Source organism: Podarcis bocagei (genome assembly GCF_964188305.1).
Source record: "Podarcis bocagei genome assembly, chromosome: 14".
Classification (NCBI taxonomy): domain Eukaryota; kingdom Metazoa; phylum Chordata; class Lepidosauria; order Squamata; family Lacertidae; genus Podarcis; species Podarcis bocagei.
Window position 1 is genome coordinate 27202508 of NC_138139.1, and position 20058 is coordinate 27222565.

The 20058-nt window shown below is 44.0% G+C and overlaps 1 protein-coding gene across 7 annotated transcripts in view; it reads right to left on the reverse strand.

Annotated features, from left to right (window-relative positions):
• MEGF11 (multiple EGF like domains 11) overlaps positions 1-20058 on the reverse strand; it is a 343630-nt gene that overhangs the window by 223738 nt on the left and 99834 nt on the right. For all 7 annotated transcript variants that reach the window (XM_081171061.1, XM_081171057.1, XM_081171059.1 and 4 more), the window contains exon 6: positions 6016-6108. In XM_081171061.1, coding sequence (XP_081027187.1) covers positions 6016-6108 — 93 coding nt within the window. The remainder of the gene's footprint in view (positions 1-6015; positions 6109-20058) is intronic.

Below are 20058 nucleotides of genomic sequence, written 5' to 3' on the forward strand. Positions count from 1 at the left end.
TGTTGGGGCTGCCACAGTGAATACCCTTTCCAGGGCCATCACCACACCCAAACTTCTGAGGGGGGGTGAAACTGTCAAAAAGGCCCCCTCAACTGATCTTAACACTGATCTGTAGGGAAGGAAGTGCTCTCTCAGATATTTGGGGTCTAAATCATTTTAGGGCTTTAAGCACTAAGGTGAAGCAGAGCCGGTGTGGGTTGTAGGCTAGCTAGGGAAAGTCTCAGAGGGCTGTATTTGGTGCCCAGGTCTGATGTCCCTCCCTCTGCTCTAACATGTGGTTCATTTCAAATGTGACAGCACAGCTTTCCACATACCAAAGGCTACTCTTGTGTATGAAGGACATTTGCTGAAGAGTACTCTAATGCCATGCTTATGTACTTGTCGTACTGAACACTGATCAATCTGGATGTCCGCCACTCATAACCACGAGAGCCTCTGCTTAAAGCCAGGTATATCCCCAACGGCTTTGCGCTGCTCCACAGGAAGCCCCAAACCAGCCTGCTGCTGCTGTTTGAAGTTAATTGCTTTGAAATCATCGAGCAGGTGAGCAGGAAAGGTTTGCACTGAGCATTTGCCACTTTTCTTCTGCATCTGAACAACCAAAGCTCAGGTTGAATGAATTAAAATGTCACCAGGGTGGAGGGGGTGAGACTTAAAAGCCATTTAAAAAAGAGAGAGAGGGAGGGAGGGCTGGAAACTTCTTACTGGCTAGATATGATTCCCCTTTAACATTATTAAGACCTTGGAAACAATTCATTTCAACAGTTGTCTTTGTTATATATAAAACAGATGAACCTCGCCACTTCTGTTTTTCATTGGTATGGTAATCAAGCCTCTATATATTACTGATTTCTGATATGAAATCAAAGCAAGGCCTGGAGGCACAGGCAACTGCCTGCCAGCCAGCATACAGTGTAGGCAAGACGCCATGCCGAGTCAAATATGGCACAGACTCCCTTTCCCTATTGATAAACTGTCTCTAAAAGTCACTTCAACCTTGACAAGCACCAAACTCTTTAATGAGATTTATGGTCCATCATAAGGGCTACAAGAGACCAGCAGTTTGGAGGATGGGATTGCGGATCGTTCGTTTTCAACAAGTGGGCCATGCCCCAAACACTGATGGTATGAGGGCACCACCACCAGTTTAGGAGGGATGGGCAATGTCCCAGTGGCTTGCATGCAGAAGTTGCCAGGTGCACTCCCCAATGGCATCTCCAGGTGGGGCTGGGAGATACCCCTGCCTGAAACCCTGGAGAGCTGCTGCCAGTCAGGGTAGACAATACTAAGCTCAATAGGCCAATGGTCTGGTTCAGAACAAGGCAGCTTTCTATGTTGCCATGTTTAGAGTTTGGTGGAGAAAGTCAGAAAGGAAAGGGGGGGCAGATAGAAACTGTGATGCAGATGGGGAAAGAGCTCAGAAGAGGAAGCTGCCAGGAAGTATCAAAGCAGAACAGGCTACAGCTCTGACAGGCAGCAGCTCTTCAGGGTTTCAGGCAGGAGGCATTCCCAGCCCTATCTGGAGATGCCAGGAATTGAACCCAAAACCTTCTGGATGCAAAGCAGATGCTCTACCACTGAACTAACCCCATTCCTAGATTGTGGAAGCCAGAATCTGCGGTAGGCAGATGGTGCTGCAGGGGTGGGGGTGGGGGAATGCCTGCTATCGTCCAAAACATCTGGTACCAGATTGGGGAGGAGGAAACTGTTCTAAGGCTCACAACCCAAGTTCTCCAGAATTCACCAGTGGGATATGAAGACATCCAAATCTCCAAGACTAACAAATGCAGTAATTATATTTAATGAAAAGAGTACACTGAGATATCAAGGCTAATCCCAGGGTAACGTTTGCAAAGGCTACCAGAGAATAGTTAATTTAGGAGTTGGCTAACATCCCTCTCCCTACAGCCTCCAAAAAAACCCTCTCGCAAATGAAATATGCTGGATCTTTGCCCAGTGAGCGGAAATAAAAGTTATGAATAATGCTTCCTTCTCCATCATTGTCAGTGCTTTAATATTCCTAATTATTTTTAAAAGCTGGAATATTTAATGTAAAGAGGGTTTCAATTTAAAGAGAGAAATCCCCTTCCCAAATTAGTGGCCTTTTGTGATTCACATAATGGTATTTGTCCAAAGCCCTGTACGGGTATTCAGTGTGGACTGCATTTTTCAGTATGCAGATTATGCAAATGTGGACATACATCTTTGTTGGTTCATGGAGGGAACAGGGACTGCTGCCACCATCACAATTCATCACCACCACCCTGAGCTCCTTCAAGGGGAAGGAGGGGTGGGATAGAGATTCAAGAAATGATAAAATAATAAACAACAAGCGTAAAGAGGAACAATGCAGAATGTCTGCACAAGGGTGCAAATACCTATATAGAGGCTGGAACCTTATCCATGCCTTGTCTTTGTTACACCAACTGGAGTTTTTACGGCTCTGCCATTGCCCCACCCTGTCATTTGCCCCCAAACCATACGTATAACAGAAGTATGCATTGTGTCTGTGGGCAAAAAGAAAAAGAGGAAAAGAAAAGATGATAAAAAGACTAATCCAGAATAATATGACTTCTGGGCAATATTTCCCTATCATTTTTACCAAGGGCTTTTAAAAAGCTTTTCTATTAATAGCCACTCAGTATTTCATCCAGACTTGCTAGCTCTTATCAGCCTGCCTTCTGAGGAAAAGATTCCCCCGTCTTTAAGACAAGGGAATTTAACATCCTTAAGTGGAACCGTACACCACTTATTGGCAGCTGTGAGTGCCCATGCCTAGAGCGGGTGTGGCTCAGGGGTAAAGCACCTGCTTTGCACACAGGAGGTCCCAGGTTCAATCCCTGGCACTTCCAGTTCAACTAGTTTTCATCCACTTCGGAGCAGTCTCTATTGGGTGTGATCCACACTCAGTTCTGGCCACTCACTGGGAGCCTGTGCTAGGAAATCCCTTGCCTGGGCAATTAGGCAACCCATTCCTCATGCACACCCTTTTTTGCTTCCTGTTCAAACAAGGTTTCCCACCTACTCTTTCAGTTCCCCCAGACACATCCCTTTCTTTCCTCAGGATCAGTGTAACCCTTTAGGAATTCCCTGGATACAGCCATAAACTACATCCTCACTCTTCAACTACTGTAATCCCAGCCTCCATAACCAAAACTTTCAGCTACCTGCATAGCCATATGGACTTGGGAGGTGTTATGTACTGAGTTGAATAGAATCCAAAATGCAGCAGTCTGATTGATCTGCAGGAGCCACCCAATCCAGCTCCAGGTGGAAGTGAATCCACAACCTGATTGGCCTACAGGAGAATCCTGGAATTAGCCAATCACGTGCAGCCCATTGTGTAAATAATGTATATAAAGCAGATATTTTGGGGGAACATTCATTCCTCCTCACCACTATGAGCTGAATAAAGAGCATGAAATCCACTCTCAACTCCGAGTATATTTCAGGAAGGGAGAGAAAATGCTTCTTGTTAGTCAATGTGCTTCCATAATCCTTCAAACCCAAATCTGTGATGCACAAGAGGGAGTGTTCCAGCCTTCCAACAGAAAGAACCAAAATACCATTCCATCATCATCTTCATCTCCACAGATGTTTGTTGAAATTTCTAATCGATACCCAGAATAGAAGGGAGGCCACCCACTCAGTTAACTACAATGTGTTTATTGGACAGAGCTGTATTATTTACCCATCTGTTCCAGCAGAGTTAACAAGATTATTACCATTATTTGGAGAAATAGATGTGTCACCTTATATTGCGTAACTCTGATGTTTACTTTCAAGTACACGTTCTAGAATGAGTCTGCCAAGCCAGCAAATGGGGTGATTTGCCAAATTAGCAGAAGATCAGACAAATTTGGCCTTCTTTTGTCAGTTGGGATGCAGGTGCACAGAAGTTATCCTTCCGAGAGGATAAAGCCATAACGAGTTTTGCTGATATTAACTGCCCCAGTTCCCCTGAGCAAAACAGATAAACGTCCAAAGCTATAGCACCAAAAATGTATTTGAAAAACCATAACTATATGCCCCATTTGACTGTTCCTTTAAAGAGAAAAGAGAATTGTTCAAAAGCATATTTTACTCTTGTTTCATAAACAAGCTTCCTGAGAACAATGTTGTGGTTGTTGTGGTTTTTTTTTTAAGAAAGTGGGCTCCTAAAGTGGTAGAGCAGAACAAGGAGAGAGTGTAACCTTGCTGTGACTTGAGTTTCTTATGTAAAACACAATAACCAGTACGTGAGCTGCATGATGATGGAGATCAGCGGTGACTCCGCACTTGTTTCGTATGCAGGAAGTCCCAAGTTCAGTCCCTGGGTCACCACTTAAAGAGACTTCAAACTGTAGAGACAGAATGAGACCTTGGGGAGCCACTGCCATTCTAGAAATGGAGAGGAAGATGGACTGTGGTCCATCCATAGGATAGAACCTATTCTCAACACTACCGGTTATTAGAATTCTGGTAGAGATATCTATCTGTCTGTCTGTCTGTCTGTCTGTCTGTCTGTCTGTCTGTCTATCTATCATCACCCTCTATCTATCCATGTTGTGCTAGGTGGCTCTTCATCTGACCCAGCAAGAAATTCCTTAGCTTATTATGTTATTCAGAGCATACCCTCTTTAAAGAAATTAATGCCTTAAGACATTAGTTACGCCTCAATGTTAATCATCCTCATTATAAGGGCATCTTATTAGTAATCAAAGAATTAAATACCATGTTCTTCATGAACAAAATGATGCCCTAACTAAAAAATAAAAATTTAAACGCACAAATCATAAAACAAGTATACTCAGCTGTTTCATAAAACTTAATGTATACCAGGGGACCACAGAAGTTCAGATATGCTGGGATTAAAAAAATGTTAGGCTGTGCAATGTTGAAGTCCCTGGCAGTAAATGACAATGGACTAGGCCAACCTTCCCACAAAGGCCATAATGGCTGGAGCTGATGGGGCACTGTGGCCCCAAATATCCAGAGAGCACCAGGCAGGTCAAAGGCTGCACTGGGGGGGGGGGCAAGAATCTGCCTGTATATTCAGGAGGCCCAGCACAAAAACGAGGCAAATTCAAATAGGTACTGGGGCACAAGTGCCCTGAGAGATCCCACTACTAACTCCTGCTAACATTACTAAATAATAATAATATTTATTTCTTTTTTTAAAAAATGAACTTTGGGTTTGCCTCTAAGGTCCTAGAAATTGTCCTTGAGGATGAAAGCATCAGTGGCATCCATAGTCCTACATACAAATACTGCTCAGGAATGACTCAACTTTCAAGGCTTTTGGGGTGTGGGGCAAATACAATATGATATCCAGAAGCCATTAGATGCTCTAGTGCTAAGGGACAGGGTGGGGAAGATAACGCTAATTAAAAACTCAGAGTAGGCATCAGGAGTGGGAGGCAGTCCCATAGGACAGCTGTTTGGCATGGGCCACCTGAGCCCTGGAACCAGCCCCAGTGCAAGGCATGGCTTTGTTTGCAACGGTTAAAAAGAAGAAGGAAAGAGCAAGATAGCATGAAGCCAGGAGGAGAAGGAAGCTCTGCAAAGCTTACCAGTAACGATGACATAGACGTCAAACCATAAAGGGTCTGCAGCACTTGAACAACCACGTTCCGTTCAGCAACCACTACAGCTTTTATATCTGGGTGCCAAGGCGGGTGGGTGGAGAGAAGAATCACACACACACCCCATATAGCAGAAAGAACCCAGTAATGGGGAAATGGAATAACCTCCCTACTACAGAAGCTCAACCTCAACAGAAGATGCTTATATGCTTGGACAGCGAGCAACAAATGAGTCATGGTGCATTCAAGACATTATCAAAACCAACTGACCAAAATAAATAAATAAATAAATAACAGGATAAAAACAGTAACAGATTTGCTGCTTCGTTTGCATTGTTGTTCTCATCTCAGGATAGACAAATGAAACCAAAAGATTTACCATAAGGCACTGTCCTCTTGGGACGTCTATGTAGGAAGGCTATGGAGAATCAATGCTGTGTTTTCTACTCACCGCTGGAACAATCTGGGCCCCCCCAGCCAGGTTCACAGTGACACGTGTCGGGAGAAACACACCTTCCGTGGACACATTCTTCTGTGCAGAGAGCTGGAAACAGGGAAGAAAATCATATATTTGTTATGTTGCAATGCAAGGGGAGCAGGGGTATGATTTGTGTAGATTATCAGCAGATATTTTTGTACTTGTCTGCATCCTTAAGGGTTTTATAACGTATGGCAATATATTTTTCACACACACACACACACACACACACACACACACACAATGAACCCAAACCATCTGGGCTGAGCCTCCACAGTGCACTGAACATGCCTTAGATGAGGACTTCACCATCTCGCCTGGCTCTGCTCAAGAGCTATTAAGGCATAATGGTTTGTTTGGATGTAATGCTAAACCATGGTTTAGTGTTACCAGAATGAGCCTTAGCCCCTCCTTACAGCTGCACTGAAAGAGAGGTGGGGCATGCGTAAGTCTGAAGCTCCCTGCACCTTGTTCCAGCAATAAAAAACAATGGTTTAGTGTTATGTCCGAACTAAACTATTCACTAGATTCAGATACAGCAGGGAGAGGTCAAACCCTGCAGGATCTGGAAAACTGATGTTGCTTTGATCAAGATCTAAGCTCAGGGTTAACCAGACGATGTTGCATTCACACAATCAGAAGACCTGATCTCTGTGAGGATCCTGATGCAGATTTAGAGGGCATTACCCCTCCCCCCGCCGCCGCCGTACTAATCCAGGCTAGAAGTTCCAACCTACTATTTACATTGGAGGGGTATCTTTGTGCCACTGGAAGCTTTCCAGTGGATGCAAGGAGACTGGGAAGAATCAGAATTACAGTCTGGGGGAGAATTAAAGGGTTAAAGCCACAAACACCCCCAACATCACTACCGGGTTCCCAGTCTGAATCTGGGGGCCCACGTCTGCCATTTGAAAAAGAAAATAATTCACAAAATTGCTAAATGTGTGAACAATATTTTGTTACTTTTGTGCAACAAAAACAGCAAATCAGTATTGTATTGTATTGTATTGTATTGTATTGTATTGTATTGTATTGTATTGTATTGTATTGTATCATATCGTATCGAACCAAATTATCAGAAAATAAGACATTTGTTACAGTGTCATTCCCACCTCCTCCTGATTGGAGAGCTATACAGATTCATCCAAAAAAAGAGTACACGTAGTCAGTTTTAATGGCTGGATTTTGCAGTGCAGCATCAGACTGTAATTAGCAGCCAGTCACCCTGTTGCCACAACTGAGCACTTAAAAATCTAAGTCTTACACTGTGCTTTTCCTTAGCATTTAAAGAGCTTTGCAGACTTTATCTCAATAATCCTTAAAATATCTCTTGCACGGAAACCTGGGCATTAAAAAAGAAACCTAAGAATATGGGAAGCTGCCTTATACAGACTCAGGCCATTGGTCCATGTAGCTCAGTATTGTCTGCACTGACTGGCAGCAGCTCTATAACCAGTCTATCAGTCCAATCCAGACATTCTGCATGCAGAGTAGATGTTCTACCATTGAGTCCCATCCCTTCCTACAGCACAAGCCAGTGGTAGACAAGAATTTGACCCAAGCAATTATGAAGAGGAATCTGAATTCTGAAAAGTCCTGACTTTACCCGATAATCTTGAGCGGCCTCAATTATTCTCGCTGCAAAATGGAAATAGAAAGACTTACTAGGCATAGTTTGGAAGACAAATGAGCTAGAGGGTTTGAAAGATGCTTTGCACCTCTGAAGAGAAGAAGTTTTGATTAACTGCCTACACTGAAAATGGCAGCTTTGGGTTCAATACATCAAATCTACCCTCCCACTTGAAAATTGAGTTGCAGTTAGTGCAAGTTTCTATATCTGTCCCATGAATTAGTATTTTTTGGTGGGGTGGGAGAGAGAGAAAAAGAGAGAAAAGAATGTGTCCTGCTGTAATCTTTAGCATTTAATTAATTTTTCATTCTATTAACATTCCACATAATAGGATAGTGGTCCCCACGGCACTCTTCCTAATGTACTTTTGCAAACGATCTCGCCATTTAATGGAACTATAAAAATTACTTGTACCAAAAGGTCAAGCTAAAATAAAGATGAGCCTGTGCTCTTAGGCACAGCCCTATTCTGCATACTGCCAAAGACCCCAGGGGTAAAGAAAACTCTCTCTTGCAAGCAAGCAAGCAAAGGTAACATCATTTCCACCACCCAGGGCAACAGCCATTCCTTCCTGTGAGCAGACTGTTCCACCACTTTTGCATCTCTCCCCCACCCTGCCCCATCATGACGGACCATTTCACAAGAACAATCCAGCACCTCATTGATTAGTTTATTATTAGCATTCTTGGCATGAGTAGAAGATCAGTATGGAGTTGGATTCAGCCTGGTAATAAAACGACCTACATCAAAGCCCTGCCAAAACAGCCAACTTGGTTGCAAATGCGTTTAGCATGAGATATTGGGCTGCGTTCAAGGTCATGCGGCAATCATTCCTCAGCATGGAATTTAAAAAGAAACGAGGGTGGGGGGGGGAGGGAGCCTACAGATGGGAGCTGGGAAAACAGATCCACTCGATGTTTATCGCTTCTTGGCTTTTTTTAATTGCAGTCGCCAGTTTGGCTCCAGCTCAAGCCACAGTGAAACATGCCGACGGACTAAATCCAACTCTTAACACATCTTAATCTCCAACCCTCCAAACCCTGGTGCCAATTTTCAAATCCAAAGATTGCTAAAGCAACTGCTCAGGAACAGGGTTTTCTGCAGGCCTGTGTGAGTAGCTCAACGCTTTGCATATAGAAGGTCACAGGTCCGATCCCCAGCAACTTGAGGTAGGGGTGTCTGGAATTCTGGGGAGCCACTGGTAGACAATGCTAGGTGCTTGATACGATTTGGTGGAAAGCAGCTTCCAGTGTTCATGAGAAACATCCATAGCTAAGAGAACCTGATTTATATGCAGAAGGTTCCAGGTTCAATCCCCAGGTTCTCCAGGTAGGGCATGGAGAGGCTCCCTGCCTAATACCCCAGATAGCTGCTGCCAGTCAGTGAGCTAGATGGACTTGCTTTAAGGCAACTTCTTAAGGGGGGCAGCCACAGTGGTGGCATCATTATTAAGCATTTATATAGAGCTTTAAAGTGCTTCAAATATGACTATTATTTATCTATTACACAACCATTCACCCAAAGGTCCCAGGATGGGTTACCTTTGGGTGAATGGTTGTGTAAGTTTGGGGATGCCTGGGTTACAGCATTAAGGCACAATATTAAAAGCAGTTTAAAACAACTCTTATGTACATACACATACAGCTGCGTAATATAATCATAGTAATAAGACTTAGCACGGGTGCAGAACTTTTAAATGTGAAAGTACACGTTGGGGAAAAGACTCCTGCATTGCAGGGAGTTCAGCTACATGACCCTTGTGGTCTCTTCCAAAGGTACAATTCTATGCGTCTATGACTGGGCTGTCAAAAAAAACCAGAGTTCCAAATTATAAAAAGACAGAGTGGGGAATCGAATACAGACACAAAGAGTAAAGGAGCCACACATGCCAACTCCCTCATGTGCAGAGCTACAACGCCTTGCTAATGACACAGTAAATGAGATATGCAAATAGCGCAACTTTTGGATGTGAGCACTGGCTTAAAGAAGCAAAGAAAGGGGAAAAATGATGCCATTCCAGCAAAAAAGCAAATCCCCTCCCTCTTCCGCAGGGAGACAGGCTCAATCAATCCTACTAAATCAATAAAGTTAATACAATAACATTCCCCTTTATTATTCCCAGCGTTTAATATCCGCCAAGAGATGGCCAACTTACTGGCCACACGGCCCTAAACTGCCATTAGTACACTTAGCGATGAATTACGAACATCTTCAATGGGATAATGTAGTTAACATTCCTGCTGAATCAGCACAGCACGTGACTCAAGAATCCATGTGCTTAAACTTTTTCCTCTGTTCTATTCTTCCCCTGCAGTTCACCAATATTATCATTTATAAAGTTTTCAGTCATTCCGTTTCCTTTTGGAAGCAAGGCCTCATTCCAGATCCTGTGTGTGTATGCATGTGTCAAGAGGCCATAAACTCCAAATTTTGGCAGACTCCTTTGCAACAACTCACCTAACTTTACTCTCCTCCTTCCAAGCCATGAGAACAGAACAGGAAATTATTGTTTTTTAAAAGGATTAATCCACATATGAAGCTGTTGCTGGTGTAGGAAGTGGTGGGTAAGGCATTTGGCCCAAGTTTGCATTTTGATACCAAAATTGTACTTCCTGAACCAAAACACAAAATTTCTGTGAAATTTACATTTCTCCAACCAATGAATGTGCACCTTGTTGAAAAGTGCACCAAAAAAGAAGTGTATATTAGCATGCAAAAATGAATTCTGTCAGTGGAAACAGCTTGCAAAAGTGCATATACAGTGGTACCTCGCAAGACGAATGCCTCGCAAGACGGAAAACTCTCAAAACGAAAGGGTTTTGGGTTTTTTGAGTTGCTTCGCAAGACGATTTTCCCTATGGGCTTGCTTCGCAAGATGGAAACGTCTTGCAAGTTTGTTTCCTTTTTCTTAAAACCGTTAATACAGTTGCCACTTGACTTCGAGGAGCAACTCATAGTAGCGGTGTGGTAGCCTTTTTTGAGGTTTTTGAAGACTTTGGTGATTTTTGAAGCTTTTCCAAAACTTTTCCAAAACCGTGCTTCGCAAGACGAAAAAAACCGCAAGACGAAAAAACTCGCGGAACAAATTAATTTCGTCTTGCGAGGCACCACTGTAGTAGACAAAGTTGTGTATATATTGCAAAAAATATGCACACAAATTATTATGGATGAAATGTGGCTGAAAATGAGTGCAAGTTTAACTGCAGACTTCAAAAAGAATTGCAAGTATTTGCAGAGATGGCGCAAACTGAACTTAAAATTCAAAAAGATGAAACTGAGAGAAAGCAATATTGACATACTCTTCCCTCTCCCTACCCCATCCTGGTGTCCTCTATATGCTTTAGACTACAGCTAGTAGCGTAGTGGAAAATTCAGAACTATACTCACAGCCATGGCCCCTTCTAAGATTACACAATCATGCTATTATTAAACAATGAGAACAATTAGGGATATATTGCAATGGTCAATGCAGATCTCCATGTGCCCTTTCAGCTAGAAGTACTCTTATTTGGGCACATATATAGGCAAATGATTTGGGGTGTTCCAGTACCTTCCCTTTGAAGTGACCTAATTTGCCTTTTGCCTGAAGTTCCATTGGATGTAACAAAACTTGCATGCCATTCTCTTGAAACAGAAGCACCTTGCGTTTTCATTATTCCAAAATGCTTAGCTTTGGGGCATACAGAACAATTCATCCTTAATGTTCTTCCTATGTGCCTTCTCCAGATTCACCCTAGGAGCTAACCCTTAATGACTGACTCACCTCCTGTCAGGAGTGTGTGCCGGAGCCAGGCCCTGTGACCGCTAGGGCTTCGCAGGACTGGGGCTTTCCTAAGTTTGTTCTGAAGAGGCAAGGTGTGGCCACACAGGTGAGGCCAATTGGTAACTCACAGCACCTGGTGGCAAGAGCCAGGAAGGAATACAAGGTCAGCATTCCCCTTTGGCTCTTTGCCATGGCAACAAGCTTCCTGCCTTTGGCTTCTTGACTCCTGGCTCTCTGACCCTCGGATCCTTGGCTTCCAGACTCCGTTCCTGCTCCCACCCCATCATCTTGCCCCCAGTCCCGATGTCCTCAGCCGGGACTTCGACCACCCATAAACTGGACTGTCACACCTCCTTTCACTGGGACTGGTTCTACTCAGAACAAAGGGTGAGAAGACTACTTCTCGGTGGCTAAAAAGCTCCTCTTTCATGCTGATTGGGAGGCAATAGGGATGCTAGGGAAAGTGACTCTGTTGGGGCCCTGCTGTAAAATTAGTAACCGGTCTTTGTCCGCCACCTAAAGCCTCAGAACCCTGAACCACTATAACTCTGACTGCAATTCTAATCAGCCCCAGCCAGCACAGCTGCCCTACACATAGCCACATCAAGTAGACTATTGGAGGACCTCAAGGGTGGTCAGCTACCACTGAGCTCTGGTGCTTCCCCACTGTCTATCCACAATGAAATATAAGCACTCTGGACATGGCCTGTATCACTCCTCTGGCTGAGCAGAGCACAGATCAGCATGCTGTTGGGTTTCTGTAAATGATAAAGGAGTCTCTCATCTCATGCAACATGTTGGTGCCCACCATTCTGCACCTCCCTCCTGAACAGAAGAGCCGTAGCTCAGGGGCAGAGCACCTATTTGGCATGCAGAATGGTCAACCCTGAGCATCTCCAGGTAGGGCTGGGAAAAGACTCCTGTTGGAAATCTGGAGAGCTGATGCCAGTCAAAATTGAGCTAGATGGACCAATGTTCTGACTCAGTTCAAGCAGCCTCCTGTGTTCCTAGTACTTAGGATAAGATCACAGGAAGAGACTGTCCAGCCCTGAGATTCTCAGCTTCCTTGCATCCTTCTTTCTCATAGGCATCATAGATTCAAAATATGGAAGACATCCAAAAGAAATCAGGCATATTTAACACATAGCAACGCTCTCAGAACACACAGAGTTATGTTCCAGATGGGAGACGAAAGAGGCATTGCTCTTATCAAGTACAGAGAGGGCCATACGGAACCCTTCACCTGGTGTGGGCAGCTGTTGCTAGCAAATTTTAACAGGAGCTATTTTTAAATGCACATCCTTAGTTTTGGCTCCCAAGAAGGTGCCAATGCGTTTTCTCTTGGCCATAATGCATCACTGGGACAACACAGAGACTGTTTAGCAGCCCAGAGCTGGCTTGATTTAAAAAGGCGATAAGTGGAATGAAGTGGGGCCTTGCCAAAATAAAGTAGGCTATTAACCAAATGAGAGATTATAACACAGACCACTTAAGAGTCTTCTCTTTCAGTCCTAGGAAGACATGTGGTCCTGAGACCTTTGCACCAGCCAGTGAGATGTTTTGTAGGATAAAGAAAAAGACCACTTGCAAAAAGGCCACACCTCAAAAGTAAAGCAAGTGCCACAAAACCCTGCACCATACATGGGATGCATGGGAGTCTTACCAAAAAATCCTCTCCCCTTTGATCAATAAATGGCTGGAAAAAATACAGACGAATTTGTTGACATAGCCCTAGATACCCAAACATCTGGAGGGCCCCAGCTTTGGAAAGCCTGCAACATGCATGCCTTGTGACCAGAGCTCGTTCCACAACAGATTATTTAGCTGGGAAATGGCCCCATTTACTCTCTGGAAGTTTAAATCGCAAGAACAATCCTCCACTCAGTTCTCTGCAACTGCTGAAGCTCCAGACAAGCTCCAAAAGACTCAATTAACATCTGGGAGTTTAATTAGGTTGTGACCAATGAGCCAGCTTTGCCGTCGTAGGCTTTTATTTATCGGGATTCTTCAAAGGCACTTCCAGCCCTCTTGTTGCGATATTGATTCATTTTCATTTCTGTTAAAAACTGGATGGTGGGGAGGGGAGGGGAACAGCTTTGAGCAGCTGCCCCTCTGGAATCAATGAGGGAATGTTTGGGGGAGATTTGTTCTTTTTTAGCCTCCCTGAAGTTCAGGGCTATTGTATGGCTGGTGAAAGCGGGTGGAGAACAAGGGGGCAGGTTTAAAGAGGGGCACAGCTGGTCGGGAATACAAAAGGACAAAGTGGGAAAGATGGTATCTCAAAATTTGACCGTGCACATCGAGCCTTTTTTTTAAAGGTCATCTTGATTTAGGCAGCTCCTGTGTTTTCTTTTTCTTTTTGTTAAGAGAGGATGACAAAGAAGTTTTCCGGAACAAAAAAAGCAGAAATAAATCTATTGCGGTTGAGAGAGATGGACAGAGGGAAAGGGGTGCTGGGCGGGGGGAAGAACCCCACCTTTAATTGTAAGCGTGTGTTTTATTTCTCACAGTGTCATTTCTGCTTCATGTGACCTTATTGATCTCCGCGATGTCAACATGGTTGCCCACACCCGTGCAGACTAGCAATGAAGCCTGCAGGATCTTTTGGGGAAACAAGGGGGGCGGGAACGGACCCTGAGCACACAGAATGGAAGAAAGCAGAACCTATACAGAGCAGAGACACAGAGCCTTTTTCTCCACCTTTAGCGCCAAACTGCAGCATCAGGAGCATCCTTAAAGTTACAGGAGCTTGACTCTGATGTAACAGGGATGGGGAACCTGAGACCCCCCCTTCCAATGCCAGATTTACGTATAAGCTAAACAAGCTATAGCTTAGGGACCCACTCTCTGGTGGGCCCCCAAAAATTTTGAAGGAAAAAAAACTGGATATACATTTCCAAAATATAACATAAATCAAAATAAAAATAAGACCTACATACAGCAACAGTGTTTTGCATTGTGTAGGATCCTATAATGTAAGTAATGGGCCCTGCCTGCTAGCCTGCTCCCTAAAATGTCACTGGTTTGCTCATTTCTATATATAGGGTCTCCTGCCAACCTAGCTGTTCAAAAGCACATAAAAGTGCAAGTAGATAAATAGGTACTGCCCTGGCGGGAAGGTAAACAGCGTTTCTGTGCGCTGCTCTGGTTCGCCAGAAGTGGCTTAGTCATGCTGGCCACATGACCTGGAAGCTGTATGCCAGCTCCCTCGGCCAATAAAGCAAGATGAGCACCGCAACCTCAGAGTCGGTCACGAGTGGACCTAATGGTCAGGGGTCCCTTTACCTTTACCTTAAAACCATCAATATGCCAATCCTATGTCTGAACCTGGGGCCGTGGTTTGTTTCACTCAAACCATGGTCAGTAAGCCAAGAACAAATCTTGGCTATCAGGTTTGGGCACAATGCCAAGCCAGGGATTGTGGTTTGTTTCTCCCACGCATTGGCAAGGAGGAGCAAAGCAGCCTGGATGAGAATGTTGATGGTAAACAAAGTATGGGGAAACTTTAGCTGGCCACATGACCCGGAAGCTGTCTGTGGACAAACGCCGGCTCCCTCGGCCTATAGAGCGAGATGAGAGCACAACCCCAGAGTCAGTCACGACTGGACTTAATGGTCAGGGGTCCCTTTACCTTTACCTTTTATATATAGGGTACCTACATTCTGCATGGACTGGTTGCATGGCAACATGTGCAAATGGCTTTAGATACCTATTAGGTCCATAGATTACCATATAGCATACTGTATATCCAACACAAAAACAGCTGCAATTTGTTGTTGACAAAGGACAGCTGGACATATAAAGGGCCCCATTACCTTCAGCAGCTTAGGGCCTCATCAAACCTAAATGCAGCCCTGCTGCCCCCCTGCCCCCCCCCCCCCCGTTCAGCTGGACTCCAACTCAAATCAGGCCAACCTAGGGTGACGACAGCTGTAGTCTAGCAACATTTGGAAGGACAGATTCCCTGCCTTTAGGGTTTTAAAAATGCAGACACCAGCATGTCAACACTCCCTCTCCCAAAAGGCTCCCAGAGCACTTTACAATGACAGCTCCTGCCCTTAGGATTACAATTTGAAAGACACAACACAAAAGCAAAAGGGATTGGGAAGAAAGGGGGAGGGGAGAGCAAACCCCAGCTATCTGTTCTCAGTTACAAAGAGTTCTTTCTAGGAAGGAGGGTCCAGGATATCTTAAGAACCGCTTGATCCCTCATAAAGGTAAAGGGACCCCTGACCATTAGTCGTGGCCGACTCTGGGGTTGCGGCGCTCATCTCGCTTTATTGGCCGAGGGAGCCGGCATACAGCTTCCGGGTCATGTGGCCAGCATGACAAAGCCGCTTCTGGCGAACCAGAGCAGCGCACAGAAACGCCGTTTACCTTCCTGCCAGAGCAGCACCTATTTATCTACTTGCACTTTGATGTGCTTTCGAACTGCTAGGTTGGCAGGAGCTGGGACCGAGCAACGAGAGCTCACCCCATCACGGGATTATACATGCTCAATTAATGGGAGTCTCTGTTGGCAGTCCCTCATGGCTCAGATGCACTGCTCCTAACTACCAGAAGCCATGCATTCAGTGCAGTGGTCCTGAGCCTGTGAATTGAGACTAGACAGGCACACTCTTTGCTGAACTTCAGGTACATGGCTCAGGTTTTCTTGTTCCAGCAAGCATTTTAAGGTAGTGTTTGGTTTAATTGTATTTTTTTTTATTGTCCCATTTTCTGTGGACCACTTTTATGTACATCATTTAGAATTGCAAACAATTAACCAATAAAGAATTGTTTTAAACAGTATGGCTGTACTGGAGTAGACAGTTCCATTCCACTGACTAAGCCTGATGGGAATTGTAGTTCAAAACACCCAAAGGACACCAAGTTGAATAAAGCAAGCACACACAATACTGAACAATTTCAGATTTGGTGTGCGGCAGTCTCCCACATCCCTATGTTCTTAGATCTGTGAGTCTTCAGTCTGCTTTAGCCTTGAAATCGTTTTGTGCATCTGCCTAAGCAGTCCAGGAATTTTTATTTTTATTTTATTTTGCATTTGAGGAATGCTTCCAAATAATGAAATGTCTTGTTTCTGTTAATTTAAATAGCAGCGCTGGTAAGACACGAGTGCTGATTGACACACCCAGATGCGTTCTGCACAAAGGCAACTGATGCAAACTTTTAATGGGCACTTCTCCAGGAGGTTTAAAAAAAGACATTACACAGTGAAGCGTGTTTAAATTGCTAAAATGCTGGAAGTTTTTAACGTTCTCCTTACGATCAAAGATGTGTGGTGGTTGTTTTTTTTGCCCCTTTCCCAAATGTTTTCTAACAGGATTGTGAGGTGGAAATAAGATACAGAGAATTCAAAAAACGCTGAGCTGGCATTTCTCGCATCCAGGCAGGGTGGTTGCGAGAAGGGAAGGCTCAGCCTTATTTCACTTTCCAAATCAGAAGATCGCTTGACTGTCCTGTTGCTGTATTATACCAGCCTATTCCCCAAACAGAAAGAAAATTAAATTTGTGCAGATGGTGGGAGGCTTGTGGAATGGTTATTTCGACAGTCCAGCTGTTTAACAATTAGGCCATATGGCTTCATTGAGAGAGCCTCCCGGTGGGATTTTTTAAAACCCAAATAATGCATTACTTACGCCACCTTGTCTACTTCAGGTAGCGAAGAGTGAGGTGTAAATGCACTACAGCAATGCTGACTGGCAATGCAGAAGACCATGGAAGGTATTTGACAGGGTCCCAGACCAGAAACACATGGGGAGGAGCATAGCTGTCAACTTTTCCCTTCTCTTGTGAGGAATCCTATTCAGAATAAGGGAATTTCCCTTTTAAAAAAGGGAAATGTTGACAGCTGGGGGGGGGGCGGTGCTTAGGAAATTCAACAACAGAAGCAGGCTCTGCAAACCATTGAATTTTAAATTCTCCTCTCTGTTCAGGGTTCCAGACAGTCACCTGTGCCGTATTCCAAGCACCACCTTGGTTTTCTACATTTTAAATTTATTACTTAGAATAACAGAATCATAGAATTGTAGAGCTGGAAGGGACCACAGGGGTCATCTAGTCCAACCCCTTGCAATGCAGGAATCTTGTTGCCCAAACGTGGGGCTTGAACCCACGACCCTAAGATTACGAGTCTCGTGCTCTGCTGACTGAGCCTATCCCTACCAACATCTATTATTATTATTATTATTATTATTATTATTATTATTATTACTACACTTCATTACCATCCCCTCATCCTAAGGTCCCAGGGTGGGTTACAACAATTAAAACACAATATTATGCATTATTAAAAACAGTTTAAAACAATTAAAAACTACAAAAATAAAATGGAGCCTAAAAATATATATCTCAAGCGTCAAAAGTCAGTGGGAACAGGTGTGTCTTCAGTATTTGCCAAAAACAGAATAATGAAGGTATCTCCCCACCCACCCCGCTTCTCTCTTTGTGTGTGCTTTTTAATGAATTCTATGTGCTTTTGTGTGAATGTGTTCACACAAAAGTGCATTTTTACTTACTTATGCTAATGTTTTAAAATATGTCATGTGTCGTTTGGAGAGCTTTGTCTAACACATGACTAATAAGTCTATAATATATATATATATATAAATATAAATATAAAATTATTATTATTATTAGCCCACTACCTCCTTTAATTTCGCAGAAGTGTTTCCTAACAAGCCATCCCCTCCTCCTTTGGTGCCTGGATCATTGCCACTCCTGTTGTCCAACACAAACTCAACTACCAGTTCTCTGCAGATGCTTTATATAAACCTGATAGGGTGCAAAGATTGAAAAGGACAGGATTAACAAAGGCTTGGTCCTCAGAAGAAAAAGAGATCCATTTAGTAAATTGGAGGCTCTTTCCTCCCTTTTTCTTTCTTCTTTACAAAAAAAGAAGAAGGAGATCTTCAATTAGTGTCTCTGCTCAGAGGGCAACACAGGACAAAAGAGCTCCAGGATGTGGGGTTTTTTTAAGCATCAAGGAAGAAATCAAAAAGCTACCCTGAGCTCTAATCTAGTCTAAATAATTTTAAAAGCCTTTAAAAAGAGGACAATTGTTGTGTATTGGAGGCGGGGAATGGGTGGGGGGAGATTTTTCTGCAATTTATGCATTTGCTTTGCCAAAAGGCTTACCTTTGCAAACTGAATACACTAAATCATGTTTGTGTGCAAATTAATGACCTGTGGTGTGTGGTTTGTTTTCAAATACAACTCTGGATAACTTCACAGGGAAGGACTGCTGCTTAGTGGCACAGCATCTAATCTGCTTGTAGGAAGTGCCCCATGATATTCTTGTAAAGAAACTGGTAAAATGTGGTCTTGACTATGCTACCACTCAGTGGATTTGTAACTGGCTGACTGACCGAACCCAAAGAGTGCTCATCAATGGTTCCTCTTCATCCTGGAGAAGAGTGACTAGTGGGGTGCCACAGGGTTCTGTCTTGGGCCCGGTCTTATTCAACATCTTTATCAACGACTTGGATGATGGACTCAAGGGCATCCTGATCAAATTTGCAGATGACACCAAACTGGGAGGGGTGGCTAACACCCCAGAGGACAGGATCACACTTCAAAACGACCTTGACAGATTAGAGAACTGGGCAAAAACAAACAAGATGAATTTTAACAGGGAGAAATGTAAAGTATTGCACTTGGGCAAAAAAAATGAGAGGCACAAATACAAGATGGGGGACACCTGGCTTGAGAGCAGTACATGTGAAAAGGATCTAGGAGTCTTGGTTGACCACAAACTTGACATGAGCCAACAGTGTGACGCGGCAGCTAAAAAAGCCAATGCAATTCTGGGCTGCATCAATAGGAGTATAGCATCTAGATCAAGGGAAGTAATAGTGCCACTGTATTCTGCTCTGGTCAGACCTCACCTGGAGTACTGTGTCCAGTTCTGGGCACCACAGTTCAAGAAGGACACTGACAAACTGGAACGTGTCCAGAGGAGGGCAACCAAAATGGTCAAAGGCCTGGAAACGATGCCTTATGAGGAACGGCTAAGGGAGCTGGGCATGTTTAGCCTGGAGAAGAGGAGGTTAAGGGGTGATATGATAGCCATGTTCAAATATATAAAAGGATGTCACAAAGAGGAGGGAGAAAGGTTGTTTTCTGCTGCTCCAGAGAAGCGGACACGGAGCAATGGATCCAAACTACAAGAAAGAAGATTCCACCTAAACATTAGGAAGAACTTCCTGACAGTAAGAGCTGTTCGACAGTGGAATTTGCTGCCAAGGAGTGTGGTGGAGTCTCCTACTTTGGAGGTCTTTAAGCAGAGGCTTGACAACCATATGTCAGGAGTGCTCTGATGGTGTTTCCTGCTTGGCAGGGGGTTGGACTCGATGGCCCTTGTGGTCTCTTCCAACTCTAGGATTCTAGGATTCTATGATTCTATGATTCTAAGTTCAATCCCTGACATCTCCACGTAGGGCTGGTAAAGACCCCAGTCTGAAGCTCTGGAGAGCAGCTGCCAGTCAGTGTGTGGACAGTGATGAGACAGATAGACCAGTATAAGGCAGTTTGCTGTGTTACTAGAGAAAGCATAATCATGGGGAGCTGGAGAACAGGAGGAGAGACATAGCTCATTCTTTCCAGAAAACAGGGTCTTTCCTGA